Here is a 26,197-nt window from a genome sequence, read left to right on the forward strand (position 1 = left end):
CCTGTTTCTAATATGAGGCATGTAGGCAGTAGTAAATGTGGGGGTTTCTTACTTTTTCCTCACAAGACATTACATTTGAAATAATTCAATTATTAAAAACAATATATAATTTCTTCAGGTGTATGTGTTTAATTCTATTACCTCCATCCCTCAGTATTGGTAACATGAAGATCAAATGTCCATATGTTTTAATATGTTAACAGAGACACAAGCTGTCCTAATTTCTTTCCATTTTTTCCCCACATGACTGTATAATACTAGTGCACACTGTTTACATCTCTGTCAGCTGTTTGTATTAGCATGAGCTCCATTAGGGTGAACTGCAAAGAAGGGAGCAGTGTTAAAAGCAAGGCTCTTAGCTGGCATTAGCCTCCCTGTGTGGCCGTAGTCTTATCTTGCCCAAGTGCACTTCACGCTGTCATTCAAAGCTGTCTGGGTAAGAGAGGCAGTTTTTCATCTTGCTATGGGTTGAGAGCCTTTATACTAAGCTCTTTGCTGTTATCATGCTCCCAGTAGGATCTCCTTTCACACTGATACTACAGAGAGTCCCCCAACCAAGACGTGACATCAACCATTACGAGAGATGCAGTCACACAGGTCTGGATAAAAGCAGTATTCAAATACAGTTTATCAACCACAGACAGTTAAATCTAAGTTATTCACCTTAAAATAACAGCTGATAACAGATCATGTTGATGAATTTGGGAGAATAGCATCTCTATTGTTGCTACTCCAGTTTTGGCACACTCCTGAGTGTATGTAACTTTGGTAAAGCGGGCAGGATAATGCTCACGAGAACAGCATAATGCTGTGTAACCAGTTATATTTGTGTAAAATCTTACAATGTCAGTCCACATGCTTCTTTCACCATCATGATGATGGTTCTGTATAGGCCATTTAATAAATACATTTAATTAAATTAGTTTTTTCTGCAACATATATTTTGATTTTAAAAAATACAGGAATGTTCACAAGAAGTCAGTGATCTAACGTCATGATATTAACATCCAATATTGGAAGAAAATAAACAATATTGGTAGAGTTGTTGTGGAAAATGAAAATAGTATGAATTTTCCTTTTGTATGCAGCAGCAAAAAAGATGAAAATGTCATTTGACTTGTAATGCACAAGGCATTACACGTCCTGTGACATGAATATTGTGCATGTGCACGTTGTGATAACGATGCTGAAACAATATATTGTGTATTATATTGTATAATTCTTTGTCTCTTAGCTCATCCAGAAAAGTGAAAAAGTTGTTTAGTGATGGCTCAAAGTGCGAATTACATTCTCTGATGAAGCCAGGAGTGACAAATATTAATTTGCGGCTTTAAAGTGGCATTATGTAGTAATTTTACCCTAAAATAACAGATGATAAATGATTAAGGTGCTCCACAATCTTGTCCAGAAATGCATGTTTATAGCTTTCCATAAGGGCACAATCTGTCTTCATGGTAGTGGTGTAGAAGTGAAAAACACTCTTCAACTGCCCGTTGGTTTCTAATAAAAGTGGATATTGACTCAGCAGGTTCTCTGTTCTTTTCTAAATAGAGGATGTGGTGTCATTATTATTCTCTTTGGTAATCGAGCGCAGGCTTCAGTTACTGCAGATAGATATTTTGTTGAAAAACAGCAAAGTATTCCTTTGTACTTTGGACGTCTGCCCAGCTTTTCTCTTGCCGTAGACCAAGTGCCTCAGAGACTGAGCTTTCTACTATCTTGCTTTGTATTTGTCTCACACTTCGGCTCTTGTTCAGTAAGAGCGAGTGCAAAGGCAAGATGATGCCTACTTAATAAGCTCCCTGCAGACTTCACAGGAAGCTTCATATTGATGATGATACTTATTATAATAGGGCATGCGTATGCATGTGTGTGTGATGATTTCATATGCGCGTATCACTGCAGCTATTTATTTACAGAGCTCATTAAGAACAATGCTTTTTATAGCTTACATTTCTTCTACACCAGAACAAAAAGTCTGTCCATCTTCTCACCTTTTGAGGGCAAGTGAAGGGAAAGATGAATGAAAGATTTCAGAGCTTCAGTTCTATTAACAGGTGCAGGATTCTGTATTAAGTCATTCTGACCTGGTGAGACAGAATGAAAGAGCAAGTTTGAAAGTTCTTACTTGTTCAGTTATGGATTATGTTTTAGATGAGCTACATGAAGTATTGCAGATCAAGGTTTTAGACAAAGACATCACAACCCTAAATACTACAGATTATAGTTTTCAGCCATGCACAGCTAGTCTACATGGTGCAAGCAGTATAAAACTGTTGTTCTGCTCTTTAAAGTAGCCTTTCTCTAAACAATTACAAAATTAGATCATTTGTTTTGTTTCTTTTGTATTGCTTTCATTTCAGTTTCAGTCACATTTCATTATTAATTATTTAGCTAATTATTTATGATTAACTTTTCAGTGCAATAATGACCTCTAGCCTCCTGTATTATGATATGTATTCTGGTCTATATCTCTTGGGTTGTTCATAGTTTCTTCCAGTGGTACACTCTAAAAACTAGTTTGGTGCAGGGCCACTTTTATTACCCTAAAAAAACTCATTTCATCATGTAAATAGCAGTAGCTCATTTCTTTAAAAAGAATCAGCACCAGACACTGCACATCTTTTTAACAATGCCACTAATGCAAAACAATTTGATTAATATTTCAAATCCTTATTTAATTAATGTTTTTTTATGTATACATGTTTATCTATCAGCATTGCCATTGACAGATTTGTACATGTAACATTCAGATAGTGGCCTGTAGTCTCTAAATCAGGGCATCCCTGTTGTTTTGCATGAGAACCTGATATATGGGAACGTTTTTATAATAATTCATTAGATTTAAAGGTTATAGCAGATCATATTGTTCAAACTGTAATAAGGAAGGCCTGGATTTCTATATTTAGTTCATAACTGTGTGAATAAAAGGAAAATGTCAGATGTGCAGATGCATGAACACCACTGCTGACTTTGTTTTTCGACTGAAAGCTAGGGCTGTTAGATGACTGTGTGGACCACACAGAAATGGTATTTCCACCCATCACCCAAGATGCCCTTTAGAGGGGTTCTGCCTAGGTGGGTTTGCTCCTGTGCATTTTAAATAGTTGATTTCACAGCATCATCCAGAGTGTTCTACTAAACAACTTGAAGATGGAGCTCAACAGCAAGAAGACACAACTGTGATCTGTAATAGTTGCCAGCATTTTTTTATTTTGGAAAAAATATATTATAGCAGACAGAGAACAACATATTCATGGTATGCTCGTATTATTGGGACAGCAAATGTTTAAGAGGAGTATATTTAAACGATCACAGCAAACCTTCCATCCTCTTCCGGATCCTTTAGATTTTCACTCCACAACTCCAACAACAAGAGTATATCTCTGAAAACGAGTCATCTTTTACATCTTTTAACAAGAGTCAATCTTTGCTGATTTCTGATTGAACTCTGCAGCTTCCTTATGGGTGGTCTTTCTGCATGTTCTGTTTCTCTACAAAGCACCCAGAACTTTGCTTACCTGGCCTATAATTTCCAAAGGTTCAATCAATGGCTCCTCAATGGCTCCCTTGCTGAGGTCGCTGAACCAGATCCATGTGGCAGCAACGATCCGATATCAAACTCTCATCCATCCTTTTGTGGTCTTGAGAAGTTCAACCCCAAACTACCTTCCTACAATTGTTTAGAAGAATACCTCAAAGCCCCACTTCAGAAAGCATGTGTTTCCTTCAATTTTTTTCACCTATTCAGGGAGTGTTTCTCTGCCAGCCCTGCTCCAGGAATCTTTTGTGAAAAGAACTTTTGTTTCTTTGTCCTAAAGGTGGGTTCACATGTACAGTTTTCAACAAGATAATAATTTTGCTAATTGTGATAAGTGTTGAGTTCCACGTTGGGCGATCTACTGCCTTTGCAACTACAACAGTTCTAGAAGTGTACTATATTTTGGTTCGGAAGCTTGCCCTGTCACCACTACTATAACACACACACACACACACGCACGTAGAGAGAAAAAGAGTGAGATGATAAAGTTAAACCTTATTGCTAACAATTTATTCCTTGCTTAGACACATTAGTCCAATCTTCAGATCACATATAGAGACTGACCTGTTTATTTGCCACGCAATGGACAACCTAATTAGCCTACTGACCTCAAGCTCACGTTGGAGAATGGCCATTCCATGTTGTCCTCAATTCGCCTACCATGAGCAGCTTCCAGCTTTCCTTCTTGGCAATCAGACACATGTTTTTTTCAGGGAAGACTAATACACGGAGTGAATGCAATCATTTCCTTGCATCATAGAAATATATGCAAAAAATCATCATCATATGATCTGACTTCAGCACCTGTGCGAATACCTAATTTGTAGAGTTGACCAAGATTTCCAGTTCTGTATCTCTTACTGTGTGACATGTAATAAACACAAAAAGGCTGCTGTTATAGCATAGTGCACAATGGGCCTATGTTACTCTGTATTTGATCTGGATGGTCTTTTCATTTCTACTCTATGAATATTTGCTTAATCTGCTAGAAGCCAGATGGGGACAGTTTTCCATGCCTTCCTCTTTACCACACTGTGTGCTAAAAGCAGGTGGACACAACGCTCTTAAACCGGCCCAGACAGTGGGAGACGGCATGTTTGTTATTGTCTCAGTAATCGGCCATTGTCCTAGTCAGTTGAGCAATGCTGACCTTTATGTCATGACCTCACAGTTACCTCTGACCTCGCTGCCTGGTGCTTATCACCTCAGCTGCAAAGACGTCAACAAATCAGCCTCCTTTAGGGCTAATATGACGCAAATCCAAGCAGTTGTGTTTCTGTCTGTGTGACAGAAACTGATGGATAAATAGTCAGTGTGCTGCCATTATCTCAAAGATTTCCTCATTAACGTTTTACATCAGTACGTCCAGTCTATGTACATTGCTGTCTTGACAGATTTCCAGTTTGGCAGAGACAATTAGCTTAATAAACTGATTACCCACACGGTTCATTTTGTCTTCTTCCTCCGACCATTGGCGAGCTGTGTACACTGGAGGCAGGCATGTCAGGACCTGTTCAGCATTTAGGAGTTAGCCTCCCCTAGACAACGCAGTGCACTGACCTGTGGAATTGCAGATATCAGAGAAGCAAGGTGGATTGCTTTTATAGCTTCACTCCTATAATGCTGTTCACAGACCAGCACGTAATCAGTAACTAAGGCTGTGTTTAACTAACATAAACATCATGATCTTATTAGACTGGCTGTGTTCTTTAAATGGTGAGATCTTTGTTTTTAAAAATATTAGTTTAGGAAGTTTACGCATCAGCTGGTAATGTCATTTTCTGCCTAGTAATACACTACACAATATACGTCCAAATATTTGTGGACACCCCTTCTAATAATTGCATTTAGCTACTTTAAGTTGCACCACTGCTGACACAGATGTGCAAATGCACACACTCAGCTTGTTTAGTCCATGTAGAGAAGTATTGCCAATAGAATAGGACTCTCTGAAGCAGATAATTATGACCCTATTGGTATCAAGGCCAGGCATGGTACTCTCATCATTGAGCAGTGGAACTGTGTTCTCTGAAATGATTGTCACAGGAACAGAAAGCTGGTACAATGCCCCCGAATAAAGAGCAGGGCCTTGAGACCTGCAAGTGGGAACCCAGCTTTATGCCCACAAAGTGACCAGCAGGGCCTTGAGATGTGCAAGCAGGAAGCCTGTGCCATGCCCCCAAGTGGGGCCTTGAGACCAGAGAGTCAGGCTGTGATGGTTGCTCCCACACCTCTAAGTGGTAAGCTGGCCTGTGAGCCTCGTCTCCGGTTCCACAGTGTGGCCAACAAACTGTGCCTTGCGTTCAATCCTGAGCCAAAGAGATGGAGGTGAAGGGGAGAGGGATGTTCTCTCTCTTTCTCTCTCTCTCTTTCTCTCTTTTTTTTTAGTTTTGAGTTTGTTTGTGGTGTTGTAAATAAAAAGTGATGTCTGCTAATCTCCCATCCTGCTTCCAGTGTTTCATAGTCATCATCCAACCCCATTCAATTGTATTCTTTTACCTTTGAGATCATGTCTGATATTCCATAAGTGCAAGGCTATAAGCCGACATGATCCTCTGCAGTGTGGCCACCTTTCTTCCTCACTCAGGAGGTGTAGCATTGTGTAGCTCAAGCAGCAGAAGGGTTACGTAAAAAACAGAGAGAACACACAGTGGCAGCGCAGTGCAGCTAGGGACTGGGTATCAGGTAAGCAGCTGTGGAAGACTAGAGCCACTCAGAACCTCTGAAAGAGGACACGAAGTCCCTGGAGAATAGTGCAACGAAGGAGTGGCCATCCCATCTGATAGGTTTCACCTTCTCAAAGCTCAGTTATCTGCTCTGAAAGGGCCGCTCAAAGGTCATGGCCTTTTCCAAGTCCCTGAGCTTGTGGGGCCTTTTTTGTTTCCGTTTTGTTTGGCTCTTTTGTTTTTCTGCAGTCTGGTGCATCAGCCATGTCTGTGCAATCTGATTGCAGAGCTCTGGAGAGCACCTGCAATCTACCTGATCAAGCACTGCGCAGCACGTTCTCCATCAGGGACATTTCTGTCACACTTCTTAAACTCAAACTGACGAATCTCATAGAACAGGAGTCCTGGACATGCATTAAACCTAGACTTCTACTAAACTGCAATGTCAAAGGTATATCACCATTGGGTATTTTTAGTTTAGAATAGGCCTTTATTTATTGTTTTCTTCTATTTTTTTTATTTAACCATGAATATGTATGGTGTTCAAATTTGCCATTAAAGTTAGTTATAGATGGTGGAAAAGGGAATAATAAAGATATATAGAGTTATGATTTTGTTAAACAAAACACTTCTAACCCTGTTCTCCCATCTGCCCTCTCTGATCTCAGTCTCCAGGAGCCAACATAGTTAAATGTTTCCAGTTAAATAAATAAATTCCAACAGTTTGTTGATAGAATGTTTGACATGAGAGAAAAGCATCTGGAACTGATAAGATAGACATTATTAAAGGAGTGAACTGGTTCACTGGTTGAAACACAAATGGTAACGCAGTTAAATTATTAGCAGACTCCAGTCTGAGCAGACATCAGACTCATGTGTGATGTTTGAGAACAGGAAATGCAAAGCTGCCAATCACTGCCAACTGCAGTTGTGAGATAACACCAGAACAATGTATTTTACACTAGGGATGGGCATTTCAGTGAAATTTTATGTTTTATTTCTCACTGAATTATTTGAATATTATTCAAATAAAGCACCCCTACACAATTTGATTTATTGTTCAGTTTTATTCACTATTTACAAATAGTTTTAGAACAGGCCTACACTCTAACCACGACAATTACCAGTTTAACTAAAAATAACCTTTAACTTTTTGTGTTTATGCTAATAAACAGATCATGAATATTAACATTACTGTATCCTGTAGCCTTTATTGGACCTTTTTTATTGTAACACATACCTGTGCCTCCCCCCCTCCTCTAGTCATGCTAGGAAATACATTACAGTGCTGAAACTAAGCCTTTTATTGAACCAATTTAGAACAAATTTAGTCTCTTTTAGCTTCTTTTACTTTTGAACGATTTTGTGCCATGAAGAAAACAGACACTGAAAAAGGGACAGATGAGAAGAATGAGCTCGTCATTTTCTCCCCCTTGCTCTTCTGGTCTTTGTTGTTGCTGATGAGTGTGTCTTTACCTCTTACCCTTCACACAAGCATGGGACGTCTTCCAGTGAAATACTGCTCGTAGCGTCTATACGAATGAGAGAGTGAATTACAGCCACCAGAATGTGTGTGTGTGTAGCTGTGAGTTATTGCCCCGTCTCGTCTCTCTTCTTTAGGCATGGACTACAGCTCCTATCCCCCCATAGTCTGGGCCCTGACAGACTGATAGCAGGCGTTGTGTGTGAGTGTGTGTATGTGTGTGAGCCTGCCTGTCGCTCTGTGGCCATGACAACCATTTCGTTAGGGGCAACCCATTAAGAGGTGGGAATACGGTATCTCTCACACACACGCGCTGCTGTACATGAAAATAGACAAATGTGTTTAAATACACACGCATGCTTTCTTTAGCTAGAAAACACATTGAAGAAAATTTGAACACATCTATACATGACATTTTCATGATACACAATAACTAATATTTTGACGTACAAAAACCGAATTTACTTGTGCCAGATTTTAATAACTATCAAAATCTTTGTCATTCTGAAATCATTTAAATAAACAGGTCTAATTATACATTCCTTGTAAGGAAAACAACACTGGTGTTAGTGTTCTGCCAAAGGTGCCATATAATGCTTTTCGAAGTACTTTGTTATTTAATTTAGAAATAGTAAATATGAGACTTTGGTTTTCGTAAAATAATGTTTGGACAAGGTATTACAGCCCTAAATACAACCCTGTTTTTTTTACCCCAGAACGAAACACACTGAGTGCTTATGAAAAAAGAACGGTAAGCTCAGCTTTTATTGGCTGGTTTATTATACCAGCTCACCAATGTCACATATTATAGCATAGTTTTTATGCTGCAACAAAAAAACACTGTAATTTTTCTCAGGTCTCACCAAATAGTGTTGCTGTCCTCTCCTTGTGCTCTCTCAGTGCAATGTACTGTTAGCAAGATTATAGCAAGTCAGTTGATTAGCATTAACTTTTGGCCTCTCTGATCTCTCTGTTTGCTTCTTAAGATTTTGCTTTGTTGCAGAATGAGTTTGAGCTCCACTTCTGTGGACACTGGCCTTGGGAAAGTCGTGATTAGGAGGCGTAGTTTACGTGGCGACCTGTATTCCCATGACTAGCAGAGTCTTTAGGTGATGTGCTGCTCTCTCAACAACACAATATTTTTCTGAAGTCATTATTAAACAGTTTTTGGGTTTTGATATTGGCCGTTTTCCAGATCTGTTTTGGGTTATGCTGGATTTTCTTTTTTAATGAAGAGACAACAGTGTTTGAGATTCTCTGTATGTGTTTGAGATCTCCCACTATGCCACGGAAAGCTGCTGCAGTTTCAGTGATAGCTGTTTTCAATCAAACTCTCACAGGCCTAGCTGTGACAGTACTCATTACTTCCTCACATGTTATACACAAAGCTCTGGGACTGAGAATTATGATCATGGTTGAAGTTTGTTTGGTACTTGATCTGTAGTCTGTGTCTCCTCTACTACCAAGCACAGCTCTACTTTGCCACCAGACTGCATATATGTAGCATAAATTGATCTGTTATCGTTCTTAACAGAGTAATTTTCACAAAAACTTGCATTGCATTATAAATCATGCAGCTCTAATGTAAACATGCACATTCTTGGTGCACATTCAGACATCTTTAGCTACAGAAAGTGCAGAATTGCACATAACAGTCGGGTGCACGCACACACACAGTCATCAACAAGTCAGCTGGTGTAGCACCCACTCGCAGACTCTCGCAGAAGCACAGCGACGCAATCCTGGCATGCCTTTAGCTTGAAAAAGCACAAAACAGCATGAGATGGAGACACACACAGTCAGTCAGGAACAAGTCAGCTGAAAAAACACCCACTTACACACTCTGTGCTTCACACTTTGCAATACAGGGAGTGCAGATGAATACACTTCTCCCAAAAAGACAGAGAAGGCTGTTTCTTTCCCTGTGTTTGTCTCTCAGTGAGTTGTTCCGAGGTGGAGAGACACTGGAGCTCTGTTAGGGAAGGCAGCTAAGCTCAGCTCTCATATAGCTGGTCTGTGCGTCAAGCTGATTCCAGCACATTTGTTGCTGTGGGTTTTTAGTTCCCCATCAAGCTTGTATCATGTAACCCGTGTTACATCACAAGTTCACCACTGAAGTGCTGGAGACAATTGCAGCCCCACAGAGCAGCACACTCTTCCCTGGATAACAAAAGTGGGAAATTTCTGCAGTGTTGGCCTTTGCAAAAACAACACCTTAAAATAACACGATCACTGTGGAAGCATCATCTGCTCCAACGGAGTGTAACAATTCCCCTTAGGCTTTAATGACAGCTTGCACTTAAGCTGTGTGGACTCCACCGGTTTCTGTAAAAGCCTCTGATGAGCAGGTTAGGTCCACCTGAGATTGGTCCGAACATGAGCTTGATTGGAAGAGATAAGACTGAAAAAAATGTCCTTTTAGTACAAAGGTGTTAACGTGGAATCTCACAAGTTACTATTGGTGCTGTCACACAAACATCTCCAAACATCTTCTCACCTTTGCAGGAGAAGGGGAAAACACATCTCCATATTGTTTTAATGGAGGTTAATGTAAAACGATTTTACTACTTCAGCCATTTTGGAGCATTTCTATTGGTCCGTTCTTCATGGGATTTTTACACCGCATTGAAAGACGCATTGAGAGTCTTTCAAAGTCTTTCAATGTGATCTCAGATGTTTGGACCCCACTGTTCTGATAATTCTGAAAATTCAACCAAAATAATCACATCTAAAATGTTTGGATTTCATGGTTTTGAAACCTCATGATACACTGAATCCTGTTCTAAAGAATCAGAATTGAACTGAGTCATTGTGAGCTCACAGATCTGCTCCCCTCCTCCACCTGTAATGAAGGTTGTGTGAGTGCATAATAATCAGACCAGCCGTAATCCCTGGAAGGGAGTCTCTGGTGTGTGCTGTTCCCTGGATGCTGTACACTCAGGGGCAGGTTAACGTAATGGCTGTTTTTGTGTCTGCTCCTATTCACACGTCTGCTTGTTTACACCTGGCCTGTTGTTGTGTTTCTGTTACTATATCTTATTTTTCTTTAGAAAAAACAGAAGTGTCTACTTCTGTTGGGCTCAGAACCCAAATGTGTGTGTTTGTGGGTCTGTGAGCGCACCAACGTGTTTAACAGTTTGGAATAAAATCTTTTATAAAACCCCACTTGACTTCAGACAAGCCTAGATTTTTAAACTGTTATCCCTGTGCAACTTCCCAGGTTTAAAATAATTAATACGTAACTGAGAATATAAAAAAAGTACATTTTAGATGTGTCTGAAGTAAATAATAGAGCTGTAGAAGCTGTAAAATGAATGTAAACAGCTAATTACAGTAAATAATTTTTATAATTAAAGTTTTAAGTAAAACATCTAAAAATGTCTCTTAGAATTCAATGCCAGGCATGGATTTAGCCTATTCCTAGATCACACAGAATTCTGATTGGAGATTCTCCACTGAAAGAAAAATGCAAGACTACAACCACTTAAAAAGTTAGGGGTAATGGCAGTTTTTATATATGAAATCATGGCAACTCGAAGAACCTATCCTATCCTGGTTAAATGGTTCTTTATTTACAAGGAAAACCTTTTACACCTGTAAAATTGTTCTATATAGCACAACTATTGTTCAATAAATCAATCACTACTATATAGAACTAGGGGTGGGCGATATGGTGAAAATATTGTATCACAACATTTTTAAAGATATTTTTTTGATTCATGATATTTATCATAATACACGTGATTGCTGACTATCAGTAGGGTCAGATTCATGAAAACTACTATTTAAATATTGTCCCTTACTGGAACAGTGATTTGTATTGAAAATGTGCTACATTTCATCACTTCAATCGAACCAGACTAATTGTAACAGTTTGTAATGAAATGGCACTGACGATATCCTCCATATGTTTAGAATGCTCACCCCTATTTAGAAATCTTTTTTCCTCTAGTGTAGGCTAAATTACTGTCTGGGAAATGACTGACAGCGTCTGATGTTTAAATCTGTGTATCTAAGTTATTATTTCAAATATAATATGTTGTAGTTTTTTGTTTGGAAGTGTGTTTAGGAGTGTGTGCCTGTGCATTCACATGTACAGACATCGGAGCTGCAGCACCAACTGACCAGGCTGTGCTGGAAATGCCAACCTGATAGCGTAGCTTGTCTTGGCAGCCTCTTTGGCAGGAGTCACACCACCTCCGCACCTTCTTTATGATGGATCTGATGTTTTAATCAGCTGGACAGAGTCCAAAAATGCCCTCCACTCCCCTCTAATCCCACCATGGCTGTTAATTAGTAACTTTATCTGCCCTGGGGACTTGGACTGACGCCCTTGCCGATCGTGCCTTCATTTGCGCTCATTTAAATAACACCATATCGCTAATTGATTTCATGTCCACACGTCGCCAGGCTGTTGTGCGGACCCGGGCTACTCGCTGATGTTCCTTAATATTTTATGACCGCGTGCCGCTTTTAATTTTAGCACCCTGGTCTGGATTCACACATGGGCTGTTAGATTTTTGTGAGTGTTCTTTCTGAAACCTTATCTAGAAGGGAAGACATAGGTCTGGCATATGACATGCGAGGTGGGGGACAGATCCTTGACAATAAACAGCAGGAGGAAAATGAGTGTGTGTGGGTTCATGGGTTTTGTTTTGATACATACTCATACTTTCACCAACCATCTCACTTTGCATCTTCATGAAGGCATGAATTAGTCAGAGGAACGTTCAGTTCTGTCTGACCTGCTGAATGTCCTCTCGCTTCTATACAGATGGAAACCAGAGACTGCTTCCCCCAGTGACCCTCAACCTGTATTCGGGCCTCCTCCATACAGATTTTCCTCTCTTTCTCTCATTCTATGTTTGTATGGTGGCAAAGGAAATCCCTGACTGACTGATCTTTGTTACCAGCTCATCAGTGGTCCTCTTCATCTAGGATGGATGTAGTAGAATGTGTATAGATGAAAGAAAGTGTTAAAGTTTTTTTCTTGCTGCTGAATAGAAAGATTAGACAGGACTCAAGTGTTAGATTTCTAGTTTATTCCCAGAAGGAAAGGGAAATGGACTAGACTACAGTAGGCAAAAAGGAGAATTACCTTGAACAGGTTAGGACTAGAACGAGAACTAAGGACACTAAGAACTATGGCTGTGTATTTTCAATAACCTGGCGATATGATGCGTATCATGACACAGGGGTTACGATTCAATGTACTGCGATATATTACAATACTTTAAGCAAGGCACTTTTTAAGACAACTATCATAGTATAAAAACACACAAATAAATGCATATAATATGAGAAACTTTTTAAATTTACAGTACAACACCGCTATGCAGTGGTTGAGGTTTAAAAACAACCATCAGTCTTTGAATGTAAACTATTAATTAGAAATTGATACTTTGTTTCTGAGAATCAATACAGTACTGCGAAACACAATATCATGATACGTCGATCTATCAATATATTGTCATACACCCCCTATAAAACTACAAACAGGTTGCCCAAAGGAAAACAAAACAAGGCTCAAAGACTTCACATTTATTTGAATTTGTTCAAACTTCAGTCAGGTAAGAGCTTTGCCTGACCCTTGTTTTCTTTGAAATGTGCTATAAAAATTAAACTGGATTGACTTGGTCAGAAGGTGTGATGCTAAGCTGGAGTTGGGGATCAGTGGGTCGACGAACATGGCATTGAGCATGACCTTTTCTTCATCTTTAAAAACTGAAAATGCTATTGTTTATATTATCATTATCAGAACATCAGAACACCATCTAAAAATACCAGCTGTTCTGTTTTTTTGGAGTGAACATTTTCTAAAAGATTAGTCGAAATGAAAATGGTTCAGAACAATACATATATATAAATCCATATTTTAGAGATATACAGGATTTTGTTACACTAGGGTTAATATACATATTTCACAATGGCTAGAACCTCAGCCATTTGCATTTGGTTCTTGCTGGCTGTAGGTGTAGCTGTAATTATGGTATTGATATTATGTTTATATTGATATTATGTGTAGTATTTTCTATCAGGGTTAAACTCTTAAGCTGTAGTTGTACTTCTGCTGGATTTTGTTTTTTTTTGCATGCAGGGTAGGCTATGTACTACACCTGTCTGTTTTACTGTACTGCAGTACATGGCCTACCTGTTTTCACTGCTGTATCTTGTGAAGCAACTATAAAACATCACCTGGAGATCATGATGACGGTTGTGCTCAGGTTCCTGGTACATTAACTGGTACATTAAGGTTTTATTAGACAGTACAGCTTGATAGAGCTGCATGGGCTCCAATAGGGCCATTAAAAGGGGATATTGCAGACAAATGTCTACAGTAGGCTTACAGAAACAGTTTTATGGTACTTGCGCGTGTGTGTGTATGCTTTATGTGTGTTCAGTCATCCCACTACCTACCCAGACACAGATGCTCTACATAGTTAACATGCAGTTTAACTGGACAATAACCTACCAGTGTACAGTAGCATTTATTTTGGTCCGTATTTGCAATGAAACTGAAGGGAAGAGGATCAGTAACACAGTGTGAGTTTGCCCTTTATCTCTGCAGGTGTGTTGGCGTTGTAGTAAAGGAAAGGGCAGAGGACTTAAGAAAATGAGCAGTGCCCAAGCAGCCAATGTGCAGCTGTCTCTGTGTAAGGGTGTGCTGGGTAACTTAAGAAACACATGCACCATATGGCACAGAGCAGGACAGCAGCAGGAGCCCTTAATGAACCCCACAGACTGATAGACAGGACACCTACTCACACGTACAGTACAAAAACACACAGCTGTTGATTTTCCAGTTGACTCAGAGAACACACATACAATGCTGTGAACACAAAATACAGCTTTACTGTGTGTGAGTTTGATGAGTGTGTATACAAGCAGCTGTTGCACATGCATGCATACAGTACAAACAACCAACATGCTGAAATAACTGTTAAATCCAGACAGTCTTTAAGCTTCATAACATTATGTTGAGGTCATACAGTGTGTGCTACTGCTCAGCCGTTTTGGAAGAGCAGCCTCTTAGACTACTGAAACCTGTCTTGGAGATTATATCAGAAATGAACACTTGGCTACTAACACAACTTTTCTAACAGGCTAAACAATGTGCAGATGTCTAAAGGGAATCAAGACAACAACAGAATTAGCAGTCAGTTCCTAGAAGACGATGATTAAAGGTCATTATCAACAGGTGCTCTGAGCTTTGCCTTGTTTTTTTTCCAAAGCACAGAGATTTTTCTTCTGTCTTGTCATTGTTTTACTATGAACTATTGTAAGATAAAACAATGATGCTCTAAGAAGTAGCAAGAAATCCCTCATTCTGAAGAAGGTAGTTGGGAATATCTTGTAAACTAGTTTGGAGAACCAAGTTTAGTCCTAGATTTCTCCTGGACTAGGGTTAGAGCGGCAGCTGGTCCAATTATCATGAAAGTGCTTATGTTCTGTGTGGAAGAGATGTGAGAGCACTTATTATGATTTTGAGAAAGCATGTGCTAGTCTTCACCATCCCACTGCTGGTAGCATCATGCGCTGGGGGAGACCTAGTTATAGGGTATTCGCAATGACTGCTTAACCCACTAACCCACCAGTTCGTAGCTCCCCTATAGCACTAGCAATGTTTCTGAGACTAGGAGGGTATGCACTTAACATGCCACCTCTGATACATGCAAATTTTGCATGAACCGCTTTTTGAACCGCTGCCAATGCAACGTCGCCAGGCGGAAAGTGACGGGTCCCCAGCTCCCTTGCACCAGCTAACAGACGCCTGTGCTTCAACATCACTTTGAGAGCAATGAGTGGAGAGAGCACTATCTACCAATCCGGAGAGAGCACAGCTATTGTGCGCTCTCAGACTCTGATTGCAAAGTGCCATGGCTTGGGATTCAAATTTGCGAACCCCGGGCCATAGTAGCAGCGCATAAGGCTGCTGAGCCACTGGGGGCCCAGAATTTGTACTTTTAACCAAATTTCTATGTTAATTTTTCTATGGCACGACTTCCAGGTATTAACACTACAGAACTGATAATGAAATATCCATACTGCTATGCTTTCTGAAGCTTTCCATTAAAAAACTACTACACTTTAAAATGCTGTTTTAAATTGAGGTGTTTCACTTAGGAAGAGACAGGGAGAAACCAACAGCTAACTACTCACACAGTGTGAATGTGTGCTATTTCAGACTAGATTTGTTACAGAACTGGTTCTGATTCATTTGTTTTCTTGCTGACATCGGCTGCCACTGACGGCCACTCCATGTTTTCCCCATTTATCAAATAAAATAACATCAAGGATGTTTAAACCAGGTCACGTCAACTCATGTTAAGATCCTCCATCTTCTCTCTTCAGTCTTTCCTTTCAGTTCTTCCGCTGTCCTCTGTTTGCAGATTGTGTCAGTGTGTTTACTTTGTTTGCCGCTGTAATTGTGCTCTTTTAAAAGTCAGATTTAGGCTTGTGCATATCAAACAAGAGGCTTCAAAGAGAGCAGCTTGTGTTTCGGAGGGGTCATCAAACGAGTGGGGGTGCGTTGGGCAGCAACAGGCAGTGCTGGGTCTCTGAGCTCTCCGGCACAAGTGGAGCTCTTGACAGTGAGATTTCAGCTTTGTGCCCATATCTGATCATAGAATCCCTCTCGCCTGCAGCTGCCCAATTATGAGAAATTGAGCTTTAAAAAGGCCCCGATTGGGTAGAACTCGTTGAGACTAATTGAGACTGGCTGAGCTAGAAGTAAATTCTGGTTCTGGCGTTCAATGGAATTTTCATAAGATACACGAAAGAGTGATATCTTTGAGTTTATCAGAGCAGAGTGTTTCTGCAAAACATGCCACCATTTTGACGTTCTGCTCCAAGTGCTATTAATGCTTTTTATTCAAAAGCTGTGTAGCACTGCTCTGCATGGCTGAAAAGGTCTGGTCAGCTAATGAAAAGAGATCACTGTAACTGTTAACACAGTGCATAAGAGGGCAGAATCGGTCAGTTTAAATGGATATACTAATGCTTTCAGTAAAGCCGGTCCAGATGAACATCATGCAAGGTAGGGTTAGCTTTTTTTAGGCTGAAACAGGCTGAAAGCATAAGTGCAAAAGTGCAGTATTTATTCTTGCACTCCACAATCAAACACATGGTTTCTATGTGAGATATGAGAGAAAATAGCTGGTGTAGAGCAGGAAGAGAGGCTGTAATAAATGGCTCTTTATTTGAATAGCTTGGCTGGTTGTGAACTCTTTGAAAAAGGAGTCTTTTTATTCCTCCACTTTCTGATCTCCCCTGCCTTTAGTTTCCCTAATGATTAGTAAGTGACATCTCTCTCACCCTCTCTCTCTCTCTCTCTCTCTCTCTCTGTCTGCTTTAGATGGTGGTGCTGATGGACCCTCTGGAAGATCCGGACGACATCCTGCGAGCCCACCGTTCAAGGGAGAAAACATACATGTTTGATGTGGCCTTTGACTACACAGCCACACAAGTAGGTGATAGATAGTAGGCATGCACCATCAGAATTGGCCAGTTTTTGCCCAAGACAAGAAATTGAACAATTTATTACTTGACTGTGTCTTCGTTAATGTTGCATAAATCTGACTTTCCTTCCGTGCCATTTCCTGTTATTTATATATGCAGCTCTTTTCTCCTCTCATTTAAGAATTTGAAAAGGCATATTGACCCAGTAAACAGTTATACTTGAATTGTGAGTGTGATTGATAGCAGACACTGGCAGTGTGCAATGTGTTCATTTAGCTCACATTTTGGGTGGACTTGGTGCATGTGAGCATTTTTTTCAGCCAGGTTAAATCTGTATGTATGTACAAGAGCTCCATGTAGACATGCAGAGACTCTTACACAAATATAATGTGTGTTTGGAACAGGATGAAGTGTACAGAGCCACAACTAAAGGCTTGATTGAGGGCCTCATATCGGGATACAATGCCACTGTTTTTGCCTACGGACCCACAGGTGGGTGTGTCACCAATTACTCATTGTGTACCTGCATATGCAAGTGACCTGTCTGTCTGTCTGTTTTCTTTTTTAATGTGGTAATAATGTAAGGTGTAATAGAGTGTCAAAAAGTGTGCCAGATTCTTAAGAAACAGAAGCTTTTAATGTTTTGTTTCAATTAATTATTTAATTATTTAATTAATTATGTTTGAGTTATATATAATAATTTATAATAAAATAATTTAAGTTATTTTAGCAGTTTCACTGAATTAAATGGGTTTAAAAAGACTGACCCAGAAATTATTCCAAAATTACCGGAACCATTGTGATCTTGGCCTTTAGATTAGATAGTGACCTGAGATGACACACTTTGACACACATACAACAGACCTACAATAAAGCAGCTGTATAGGCTGCATATAACTGGGTGAAGACATCTGTGGATTTCCAGTGATGCAGAGCACAAGACCTGTTTACACTTCGTTTTAATCTGCTCTCATCTGTAAGAACCTAATGGCACCCTTTCTGTCTAAGAGGCGTCTATAAAAAGCCCAGGATTTAGCAACAGGACAAACATTGCAAGCCTCTTACTGTTCTTAGAATGCAATGAGCCTTTGTTATCTACACAAACAGAGGCTCTCTCTATGTCGTACAGCCATACAGCGCTATTAGTTAATGTGTCTTAATGTGCCTGAAGCAGTCACAGTGTGTCCACGTAACATAATTCTATGATAACATAATCCAGTACGACAAGGTATCACATTATCCAATTTGTGTGTGTGTGTGTGTGCACGTGGGTCTGCTTAGGTTGTGGGAAGACTTATACTATGCTGGGAACTGACAAGGAGCCTGGCATCTATGTACGCACTCTAAATGACCTGTTCAAAGCTATTGAGGAGACCAGTGATGACATGCAGTACAGTGTCTCCATGTCTTACCTGGAGGTAAGATGACCGTTCAGAACATCCTGTCTCATTTACACTAATGTCTCTCATGTATGTGAATGTAAATCTTAGCTTTAAAGGATAATAGAATAATACCATTTAATATTTTTAAAGATTATTGTGAAGATCAATTTCTTATAGTATCTAAAATATTAATCTTAGAACCCATACATACTACACACACACCCATACATTTAACACAAAAACTAAACTATAGAAAATAGAACATTGGATGAACTGTAACTGTTAACTACTAAAGCATTTAATAGGTATGGACCAAATGGACACAGGGTTTATCCTGCCTTTGTTGAAGTAACTGTCTCTACTGCTCAAAAAGGAGGCTTTCTACTAGATTTGGGAGGAGAATTGCTGTGAGGATTTGATTGCATTCAACAAGAGCTTTAGCAAGGTCAGGTTGTTGGATGATCACCACCCCACTTCATCCCTAGCCTTCCTGCTCATCCCAAAACTATTAGATGGAGCACCATCATTTCAGAGAATACAGTTCCACTGCTCCACAGCTCAGTGGTGAGGGGTTTTATACCCCTTTAGCCCAGACCTAGCACTAGGCATGGTGCCAGTAGGTTTATGATTATGTGCTCCAGAGAGTGCTATTTTATTCTATTGGCGGTACTTTTGTACAGGTACTAGACAAGCTGTGTGTGTGTATTCGCAGTAATGGGTGCAACTAAAAGTAGATGAATGCATTCATTAAAAGAGGGGTGTCCACAAACATTTGGCCAGATAGTGTATCATGGGTATTATCAGTACTTATAAAACAATGATCAACTGCATATTATTGATGTTACACAAAGACTTTGTATCTCCGAACTAGTATCTTAAGAGAAGAAAATAAGCTTCTTAACTTTCAGTGGAGGTCAGTGGGAGATATTATTCCTAGTCATTTTGGAGCATTATTATTATATTATAGTGACAAGTAGCTGTTTGTTTATAATAGCCTCTTGTTAACTGCATCATGTTTTCTGTGAGAAAACTAATTAAGCTCATTGAATGCAAACCTCCCAATTGTGAATCTTGATATTAATATCAATTAGTGACGGTAACATTTTTGTCATATCACCCACCATAAAGCCTACATAACAACACGTATCTTTAATATTGACTAGATGAAATTCAAGATGATAATTTTACTCTGATCTTCAACCAAACGCCTGTAACCTGTAAATGCCTACAAGTCACTCAGAGCCGTGTTTGTGATATCTGTATGCCAGGGTGATTAGCCTAGTGACACTTTGATAAGATTCTGATCATTTGACATCCAACGCCGGTATCCTACGGTGTTAGTCCACTGTTTACCTTAAACACAACCACAGGGGTTACTATGTGCCTCACAGTGTCAGTGACTAAACCTTTAATTGCATTTAAAAATGTGTCAAGGCCTCAACAAAGTGTGAGGTGTTACCATCTATTATATGTGCCTGAATGTAATGGATATTACATCCAGTGCTAAACCCATACTCCTCATTCCTAGCCTTCACATCAACCCAAAACCCACTAAATAGCTTAACAGTTTGATGTTTGATGGATCATTTTCGTGTATTTTCCAAACAAAATGTGACAGAACATTTTTTCCAGGAACACTCTCTTCTCAGTTCCTCAAGTCACTTTCAGCACGCCGTCCATCTCACCCCAGACCTCATTCTCTTTTTTTCTGACAGACACCAGCCATGTTTCTGCCGTGCATCCTTCTAGCAGGTTCATTCTGTACTGTGAGCAAGTGTTTTAGATTGGTTTAAAAAAACACTCTGTACTTTTGGAAAGATCCTCCTCTGCTCTTTGAGAGAAGGCGCTCCATTGTACGAAATAAATAGCACGCTGTCACTCTGAGTCAAATGTGAAAGAAAGGAAAGCAGATTGCTCTGAAAGGAGAGTGACGGAGAGCTTGATTAGAGCAAAAAGAGCCTGGTGGAGCAGAGGGCGAGATAAAGGGGGCATGATTGATGGATCCTTATTAGAAAGGACCCTTCCAAGAATTATGATAGAATGGCTATCAGGTCGCAAGCAAGGGCACAGATATACACAGGTTAGCCAGTGGAAAGGTTATATCAAGGTAGCCACATAGTAATTGCGTAGTTAGGATAGGTGGCACTTAAGGTAGATGCTTAGTGGATGTAGTATGCTTATTAAGATCGTTTTTCCTTTGGGACTGTGAGACAATACTAGCTGTGAAATTAATTCAGCTATTTTATTGCTGTAAAATAATGCTGGAAATGCTGATATTAATAATTTCTGTTGCGCAGAAACCTGCTTTTCTATATCTAACTTTTTGACCTATCAGGAATCTGACATTGATTTGTTACATTGTTTCCAGAAATGCTCCAAAAAGTGAAATAAACTATTTAACTCTGACCTCCATGAACACTTAACAAGGTTTTTTCCTCGGCCAATGTTTTTGCATGATATTGCAGTAAGATATTGAACACCAGCCAGGCTATATCTATAAGGTGCTGTGGAGACTATGGTGACAAAAGTAGGTGAATCATAAAGGCCATAATAGGCATTGCTGGTGATATCTGGCCTGGTGGAGACTTTCAGCTGGTTTATGACCGTGTTTTGAAACTGACCCATCTGCTTCCTTTCTATGTTTTATCGGCTTCACACACACACACACACGTAAATATAGACACACACATACACACTGTTCTCTTTTAGGAAAGGTCTCTTTTGTGCTTTTTTGGGCAAACCTGTGACTAAGCAGCTCCATCCACACACAGGAATACAGAATGACTCACTGTAATATAAAGTCCTCTTAGAGAAACATATTTGGCCAACATTTTCTCGAGAGGCTGGTCTGCATCTGTGTAGTCAGTAGTGATGAAAATGAAAATGTGGTTCTGTGTGTGTGTACAGTGCCTATAAATGTATTAACTCCGTTGGATATTTTACCTTTTATTGTTTTTATGATTGGAGGCCTTAGTGGCCTTCCCCACTAGTCGCCTTCTTGCATGGTCACTCACACACAGTTTGTGAGGGAGGCCTGCACTTTATACATGTGCCATATTCTGTCCATTTCTTAAGTATGGATTTATACTTTTCAATAGCCTGTTCTCTGAGTTGTGTGGAGTGTTCTTTTGTCTTCCTGGTGTATTTGTAGCCAGGAATACTGATTAACCAGTGACTGGACCTTCCAGACAGGTCTTTATACTAAAATCACTTGAGACACATTCACTGAACTCAGCTGCTCTCCAGTTCACTAATTGTCAGTCACTTTATAGGGGTGAATATTTATGCAATCATTTATTTTACATTATACATTTTCTTTAATTGGTGTTACTTTGTAAAAATTTGTTTTCATATCAATTTTTTTCTATAATTTCTAGCAGAATTATTGGCCATGATTCAAGTTGAAAAACATTCAAGAGAATACTTTTTATAGGCACTGTATATGATTAAGTCCTAAAAATATGTTTATGGACCCAGTGAACTACCTATATTGTTAGTTTGTGTTTAATATTGCTTGTGTATTTTTCATCCAAGCTTGTCAGGTCTGACCCAGAATACCGTGTTTTTTTCATCCGTCTTTCCCACTACCTTCTTTCTTTCCCTCTCTTTTGCAGTCTATTTGTGTGTGTAGTTGCTATTTCCCCTCCTGTGTCAATGGAGCCTTTTCATACACCTCTTTCTCACTGTGAAATTATCACCTACTTTGGAGACTTAAAAGCGACCTCGCGGACACTGAGAAAATGTTCCGTTTGGCACTGCTAGGATGACAGCTTTTGAAGTGACCACAGCTGCTCAGGATGTGGTTCTGTTCTAGACCTGCTTTAAATGGAGCTTTGTGAAGTCTTCAGACTGCTGGTTCATCTCACTCAGCTCCAGATCCTAAACACACTGAAGGACATGTACAGCATTTGTACAGTGGAGAGATGTCTTTACACACGGATGCTTTGCATTTACTTGTAAGAAGGAAAGTGATGATTCATATAAACACAGAACAGGACAGACACTGTGCGTGTATGATGTGTGATGATTGTGGAATCTGACACAATCCATCTCTATTTATCTCTGTAGATTTATAATGAGATGATCCGAGACCTGCTGAATCCCTCCTCTGGCTTTCTGGACCTGAGGGAGGACTCGAAGGGGGAGATCCAGGTGGCAGGAATCACAGAGGTGTCCACGATTAATGCCAGAGAGGTCAGTTGTGCACCTCCAGGGTCAGTGGTAATGGAATACAAGTACTGGGAATACATTCAGCATATGGAAATTGAGTAACTGTGTTTAGTCATTTGAAGAGGCTGTACTCAGAATACAGAAACTTTTTACTTTTTTTAAATTTACTCTTTTGAAATAAGACCGTTTGAGATAGTATGTAAACTATGTAGTTAGTTCAAAATATATTGTTCGCTCCATAATCCTTACTGTCCATATATGGAAACTGTGGTTGGTGTGGTGAAACAGGTAACACCACTACCTGCCAGTGAACTACCACACTACGTGGGAAACTGGGGTTCGATTCCCGGTCTGAGTGACTATGCTGCGCTACATCAATAAGAGTCCTTGGGCAAGACTCCTAACACTACCTTGACCCACCTCTGTAATATGAGTACCCTTGTAAGCCGCTCTGGATAAGAGCGTCAGCTAAATGCCATAAATGTAAATGTAAGCTCCAGAAACAGTCTATTGTGAACCTATTACTTCTTTGAGTTGACAACACAAAAATATTTTCTTATTTTTGTCTAAGGAGAAATAAAGCAGATTTTAATATTTTAATATGGTTTCTAAAATATTTATCCTAAACCCCCCTTATGAGTGAAGAGGAGTTAAGTATCAGCACTTAACTGTGAGTCGTTTTGGACACAAATGAGAAAAGCATGAGAGCTCTGATAGACTGCTGAAAGATCTCTGAGATGTAAAATAGAGGCTGATCAAAGTGAGAAAACTGTTTCTCGGGAGCTGAATTTCAGAAACAGGAAAAATGTCTTATATTTGTCTCAAACAGGACTAAGAGGATACCTAGAAAATGTCTTTCCTCTGAGACAACACATTTTAGGATATCTACTGCCTGGAGCAGTGCAGCCTTGTCAATTCATGGACAGTTTTTTGAATATTGGACAGACACAAATGCCTTTCATTCTATCTTAAGATAATTAAGATAATTATAATTAAAATTTTGTCTTAACGGTACCAGAAACAACCTGTTTAATTATGACTGTAGTACACAAATCAACACAGACATCATAAGTACTTGTTTATGGTTTTAGAAGCAGGAAACTTTCAGTCACTTGTTGGCACCTCCATTATTTTGTGTCTTTTAAAGCATGGACATCGTAAGAATGTGGGATTGGTAGACAGCACATATTGCGTTTGCACCTTTTTCATCACTTAGTCCAGATGCAGTCAGTCAGTCAAGACATATGACATGTGCTTCTTCAGTTTACAATGGGAGATGCTAAACTAACTTTGCTAACAAACACTAGACTTGTTGTGGTTAGAAAAGTGGGCTTGAGATTGGAAGGTCACCGGTTAGAATTTTACTGACAGGTAAGAATTGAGGGTGGGAGGTCTCCTCTCTCAAACCGTGGCTGAAGTGACCTTGAGCAAGGCACCTATCCCCCAGCTGCTCCCTGGGCGCTGGAGTTGGCTGCCTACTGCTCCGGATGTGTGTGCTTACTGCCCCTAGTGCATTGGTGTGTGTGTGTTTACTACCAGGGATGCGAAGGACACATTTCTCTGTACATTTTACAGCGACAAATAAGTGCACCTTTAAAGTATGTGGAATGATATTGCAAACTTCCCATATCAAACATGTCTTGGCTGATCGGCTGCATCTGGGGCAATGATAAAATTGATTTTTGCTGGAGGGTGAAGTGACAACATTAGTCAGTGCCAAAGTCTAACATTAGTCACACTGTTTTTATGACGGGTGAATGACGAATGATCATCTGTTTCTGCTTCTCAGATCATGGAGTTGTTGATGAAGGGGAATAAGCAGCGGACTCAGGAACCCACGGCGGCCAATCAGACCTCTTCACGCTCTCATGCTGTGCTGCAGGTGGCGGTGAAACAGCAGAGCCGCTGTAGGGACGTACTGCAGGAAGTGCGCTTCGCCCGCCTCTTCATGATTGACCTTGCTGGCTCTGAGCGTGCTGCACAGGTACAAGTTCAACTACACTGATTTTAAATAAGTGATTCACTGTGAGATCTGGTATTTACCCCCTTTATTGCTACTCTATATGAACACCTATATGAGTATTGGGACACTTGTTCATTCATTGTTTCATTATTGGAAAAACATTCTACTAGATTTAGCAGCATTGCTGTGAGGATTTGATTGCATTCAGTTACAAGAGCGTTAGTGAGGTCAGGATGTTGGATGATCACCACTCTACCTATACCCAGCTCCCCAATTCATCTCAAAAGTATTAGATGGAGCGCAATAATTCCAGGGAACACACAGCTCACATTTTAGAAATCTCATTTATTGTTTCAAATTTTATTGTTACATTGTTGATAACCATTGCAGTCAGTCTATCTGGGGCTGTCATAAATTATATTTAAATATGCTGACTAACGAAATGAAGCTTACATTTGAAGGGGAGGAAATTCGTCACCAGGCAATAATTGTGTTTCAGTGGGAAAATAAATGACTTACTCGTGTACAGTTCTGTAAAATAAGACTCCATTTCTGGGTATAAACAATTATCTGCCAGTTGTGCTTACGTTAGAAGCCTCACAACGGGGTGCTGTGATTCAGAAGCCAGTCAGAACCGCTTATTAAATTTGCTTTTTTCTTTCATGCCAAGCGGGAGAAAAACACATGGCGTCATGTTTTAGGAGACCGATCACTCATCTGCCATGGAAACAGATGGAAATGTTAACCAGCCAGTCTCTCTGTGGGAGTGGGTGTGTAAGGTCCAGCTACCGGTTTGCCCCCCTATGGCATGTATTGTAAAAGTTAGCAAGGATCATTCTATGTGGTTGTTCATGGGTTGCTCCGCTACATATTTACTCCCTATTGATGCGTAGAGCAAAGGGAGAGGTAAGAGTGCCCTCTGCTGGAGAAGATTTATGATTTGGACTGTGTGTGTTTCAGACTTCAGACTTACTACCACTGGATCCTGTTAAATTCCAGCAATGAACGTCCAGGACTAAAGCATTTGTTAGACATGAAAAGAGTTGGTGAAGTTTGTAGAGCAGTCTGTTTTGCCTCTTTCAGACACAGAACAGGGGGCAGAGGCTGAAGGAAGGAGCTCATATAAACCGCTCTCTGCTGGCACTGGGAAACTGCATCAATGCTCTGAGTGAAAAGAACAGCAACAAATATGTCAACTACAGAGACAGCAAGCTCACACGCCTACTGAAGGTGCATTTATTAAGCTCTCGCTGTGTAGAGTCTTTATTTCTCTCTTTCCTCTGTTGTTTTCCACTTATGCACACACACTCTCACACACACACACACACACACACACACACTTACGGTGAGAGAAACAAAAAAACAAAGACAGTTTGTATTATATATTTTGTGTTTTTTAAAGTAAAAAAGTCAGCACACACACTTCAGTAAATAAAAAAGAACAGGTCTTGTTTTTAAAGTTATATAGTGACATGCATGTAATTATATGTATATTGTTATATTTCAAAGGAATTGTGAATTCTACTCATCAAA

The 26,197-nt window shown here is 39.8% G+C and overlaps 1 protein-coding gene across 2 annotated transcripts in view; it reads left to right on the forward strand.

Moving 5' to 3' along the window:
* The window catches only part of kif19 (kinesin family member 19), a 46,792-nt gene that overhangs the window by 12,521 nt on the left and 8,074 nt on the right, over positions 1–26,197 (forward strand). For both annotated transcript variants that reach the window (XM_072667636.1, XM_072667637.1), the window contains exons 3-8: positions 17,046–17,156; positions 17,554–17,641; positions 18,431–18,567; positions 22,600–22,725; positions 24,491–24,685; positions 25,748–25,894. In XM_072667636.1, the coding sequence (XP_072523737.1) occupies positions 17,046–17,156; positions 17,554–17,641; positions 18,431–18,567; positions 22,600–22,725; positions 24,491–24,685; positions 25,748–25,894 (804 nt within the window). The remainder of the gene's footprint in view (positions 1–17,045; positions 17,157–17,553; positions 17,642–18,430; positions 18,568–22,599; positions 22,726–24,490; positions 24,686–25,747; positions 25,895–26,197) is intronic.

This window comes from Salminus brasiliensis, chromosome 22 (genome assembly GCF_030463535.1).
Source record: "Salminus brasiliensis chromosome 22, fSalBra1.hap2, whole genome shotgun sequence".
Classification (NCBI taxonomy): Eukaryota; Metazoa; Chordata; class Actinopteri; order Characiformes; family Bryconidae; genus Salminus; species Salminus brasiliensis.